Below are 3,524 nucleotides of genomic sequence, written 5' to 3'. Positions count from 1 at the left end.
AATATTTGAAAGGGACAGAATTCAATATCATTGGTGTTCTATTTTTAGCTTCTAAAACCAAGATAGTCGACTGTATTTGTCAAAAATAGATGCTAAAAAAGTGCTGCAAGGTTAAAGCTATATATTTTTAACAGTAACTTAACAAATATAAATATAATAAATATCGTTTTTAACAATATTTCCCAAAGAATATGATATTGTTTTATTTGTATATCAAATAAAAATTGTAGCGAAACGAAAGATTCTTACCTTTTTATAGTTTCGGGTTTTGTATTATCTTTTGTGAATCTACTATTTTGAATAACCGTGTGCAGCGGGAAGCAAATTGTATTGTTTGTATGATTTTAGTATACGTATTGCCTAAGTAATTCAATTTTGTTTGATTTTATTTGATTTCTATTTTCTAAATAATCTTAACAGTATCAATTAAAATATTCACCAGGTTATTGTTATATTTTATACAGAAAATGATATGAAAGAAAGGCCAGTTGTACATTCGGCACTAAATCAGCAGTTTTTGCATAGCTCTCTATTTTGATTTGGTAGTGAAATGATTATATCCTCTCGATTTTTTTTTAAATTTAAAATATCTCCGTTATTGATAGACTGGACGATTTCTCCTGCTGTAAAGATGGTTTATTTCCCTACTTCAAACAATAAAAAACTGCGGTTTTTGATTTAGGTACACAACCAGAAACTTTATTAGGAGGGGATTAATCGTTTCCACTGATCCTAGTACTTTACTGACACCACTTTATTTCACCATTGACCTTGGTAGGATTTGATATTGTCATTGAAGATGATGGGCCATCCTCCACTGGAGACAGAGGGGTGGAAGTCTTGGAGTATCTCCTGCATGGTATTCTCTAGGAAGATGTAAACCACTGGAGAGAGGATACATCTTTGTCAAACATCCACTCTTGTGATGAAGAACTCTCTGATGTTATTTTCGATGAAGTTGTAATCTTTCATCACCTACCACAACCGATCAGGCCAAACTTGGTCAAAGGTCTTTTTGAAGTCAATGAAGTTGTGACAGAGGTCATATTGGTGTTACAGACCTTTCTCAGTGAGCAGTATGATGTTAAATATCTGCTCCACAGTACTCCTTTTGGGCCTACAAGAATTTCTTCTATCTTCCCACTAAGTCTATTTAGCAGAACTCTTAGAAATACTTTGCTAGGGTAGCTAATTAGGCTGATTGTTCTATAACTCTGGCAGAGTCTTAAGTTGCCTTTCTTGGGAATGGATATCACCAGTGATTGGACCCACTCCTTTGGCCACTGCTTCTTCCCCCATATCTTCTGTTTGTGCCTCGATAAACTTTGGCCCTCCATGTTTTAGCTGCTCTGATGCAATGTTATCCACTTGTGGGAATTTTCCAACTTTAAGCATGTTCACTACCTCTTTATCTTCCTCCAAGAGAACTGGATTATCTCCAAGTTCTCTGTTGTTGTGAACGGTGATTTTCATGCCTGAATTTGTGATTGTAAAGTTCTTTACGATACTAGGACTGTCTTTAGATGACATTAAGCTCATCTGTGAGAAGCAGGCCTGTACTGTCCTCAATGATAGTGGTGGTGTGTTTCTTCGTTTTTGTTAGAATTTTGAAGGTTTCATAAGCAACCTTGCTATTGCCCTTCTTTATCTCAGTTTCAATGATTTTTGCACTGGCCTGCTATCCATTTCTCTTTGGTTTCGCTCATTTTCTTCCTAACCTTCCAATTCACATTGTTGTATTGCTGATCCATTAGGTTGGTCTTCCTCAGGTCACCTCTCAAGTCACACAGGTTCAAGATGTCATAGTGACCCATAGTTTCTTTTTCCTCCTTCTCCCCAGCTCTTTTAGAGCCAGTTCGTTTAGTGCTTTCCTGATGTCATCAGTCAGGGTGTTGATACTGTCTTCTAGAAGGTTAAGGACTGCAACCCTGTCACCCACTTTTACCTCAAATTCCTCTGTGACCCAGGGTTCTTTCAATTTGTCTACGTCAAACCTAATATGCATGGTTCTTTTCTTATGTATGAGTCCTTTTCAGTTTGAGCCTCATTATCATTAGGACCAAATCATGATCACCCTTGACATCTACAGGGAAAGTTCTAGTCCTAGCCTTATTGATGCTGGACTTGAACTTTTGAGTTGCAAGGATGAAGTCACTTTGGTTGTGAGTCCTGTCACAAGGTGTCATGTTCTGCATGAGGTCTTGTATGGGAACAGTGCGTTGGCTACAATCAGCTTGTGAGTGCTAGCAAATTCTAGGAGTCACAGTCCCACTATCCCAGCCCATTGGTCATATGCATCCAGGCCTGCCTTGGCATTCCAGTCTCCTAGGATGATGGGGAATATCTTTTTTTTTTTTGAGAGCTGCCCTGATGATTTTCTCCAGCTGCTCATAGAACTTGTCAACAGTATCATCATAATATTCAAGTCTTGGCACATAGACTTGTGTGATGGTAATATTCTGTGGTTGGGTACTGGAGAAAAGGCTGATGACTGATCTCACTCTGAGTTTGTTTAATGTTGAAGTCCATTCCATGTTTGTACCTGGCATCATCTTCACTGTACCACAATTTCTGGCCTTAATTTGTTGTTTTGCCAAATCTTGTCCACCTGACTTCACCCAGGTATATACATACATACATGCACAAAACTGCCTTTCACACAGTTTACATCTACCAAATTCACTTACAAATCATTCTGTGGCATCAGGACCAGTTCAAGGTACTGGCAACTCAGGCGGTTGCTCAGGGCGCCATGTGCTAGGGAGTGCCAAGGAGGGCATGACAAAGACAAGGAAATTTCCACAACTGTCAGCTTGTACACACTGAAGTTCAGCTTGACTGGGGTGCCGGCAACCCTAGAGCCAGCCCAGGTTGGCATCAGACTGTGCAGTGGGATTGAATCTGAAACCACATAGTTGCAAACTGAGCTCCCAAACCACACAACCAAATTAAAGAAAAAAATACAGTAAGTGACTAAATAACACAATGCAAAAAATCACTCATTCAATGTTTATTTCTTTCAAAGATGACAATGAAATTTTAAAGCTTTTCAAGTAAGGCTCTTACTTGAAAGTGTTGCCAAAGCTTTTCAAACTGTTTAAAATGCTTTGGCAAATCTTCAATGATATTATCCTCCATTTTTGCCTCTTTGCAAAAAGTTTAGTTCTTCTGATGTTTCTCTACAATTTGTCGTCGGACCTCATCAATTATGTTTATAATTGACAAAGTATCAGCATGAGTGTGAGCAGGACATTCAAGTTGACCTTTTAGAAAATGAAAAGAGAAATTATAAAGGAAAAAAATATTAAAACAGAAACATTTAGAAATTTTTAAAAAATCAAGATATTAAAATATAGAATTATTTATCATCATTGGATTGCTCACTTTTCTATTCTTTCGTTCATTCTTTCCTTTCTTTTATTCTTTCATTCATTCTTTCCTTTCTTTTATTCTTTCGTTCATTCTTTCCTTTCTTTTATTCTTTCCTTTCTTTTATTCTTTCCTTTCTTTTATTCTTTCCTTTC

The 3,524-nt window shown here is 37.1% G+C and overlaps 1 protein-coding gene across 1 annotated transcript in view; it reads right to left on the bottom strand.

Moving 5' to 3' along the window:
* Positions 1-2,995: 2,995 nt before the first annotated feature.
* Positions 2,996-3,524, bottom strand: part of LOC106873780 (trans-1,2-dihydrobenzene-1,2-diol dehydrogenase) — a 12,551-nt gene continuing 12,022 nt past the window's right edge. Inside the window, exon 7 of the mRNA XM_052972255.1 lies at positions 2,996-3,263. Coding sequence (XP_052828215.1) covers positions 3,160-3,263 — 104 coding nt within the window. The 3' untranslated portion in view covers positions 2,996-3,159. The remainder of the gene's footprint in view (positions 3,264-3,524) is intronic.

The sequence above is a fragment of the Octopus bimaculoides genome, chromosome 13 (genome assembly GCF_001194135.2).
Source record: "Octopus bimaculoides isolate UCB-OBI-ISO-001 chromosome 13, ASM119413v2, whole genome shotgun sequence".
In the NCBI taxonomy this organism is placed as follows: domain Eukaryota; kingdom Metazoa; phylum Mollusca; class Cephalopoda; order Octopoda; family Octopodidae; genus Octopus; species Octopus bimaculoides.
The sequence above is the reverse complement of the archived record's forward strand: the minus strand, read 5'-3'. Positions and strand labels throughout refer to the sequence as shown.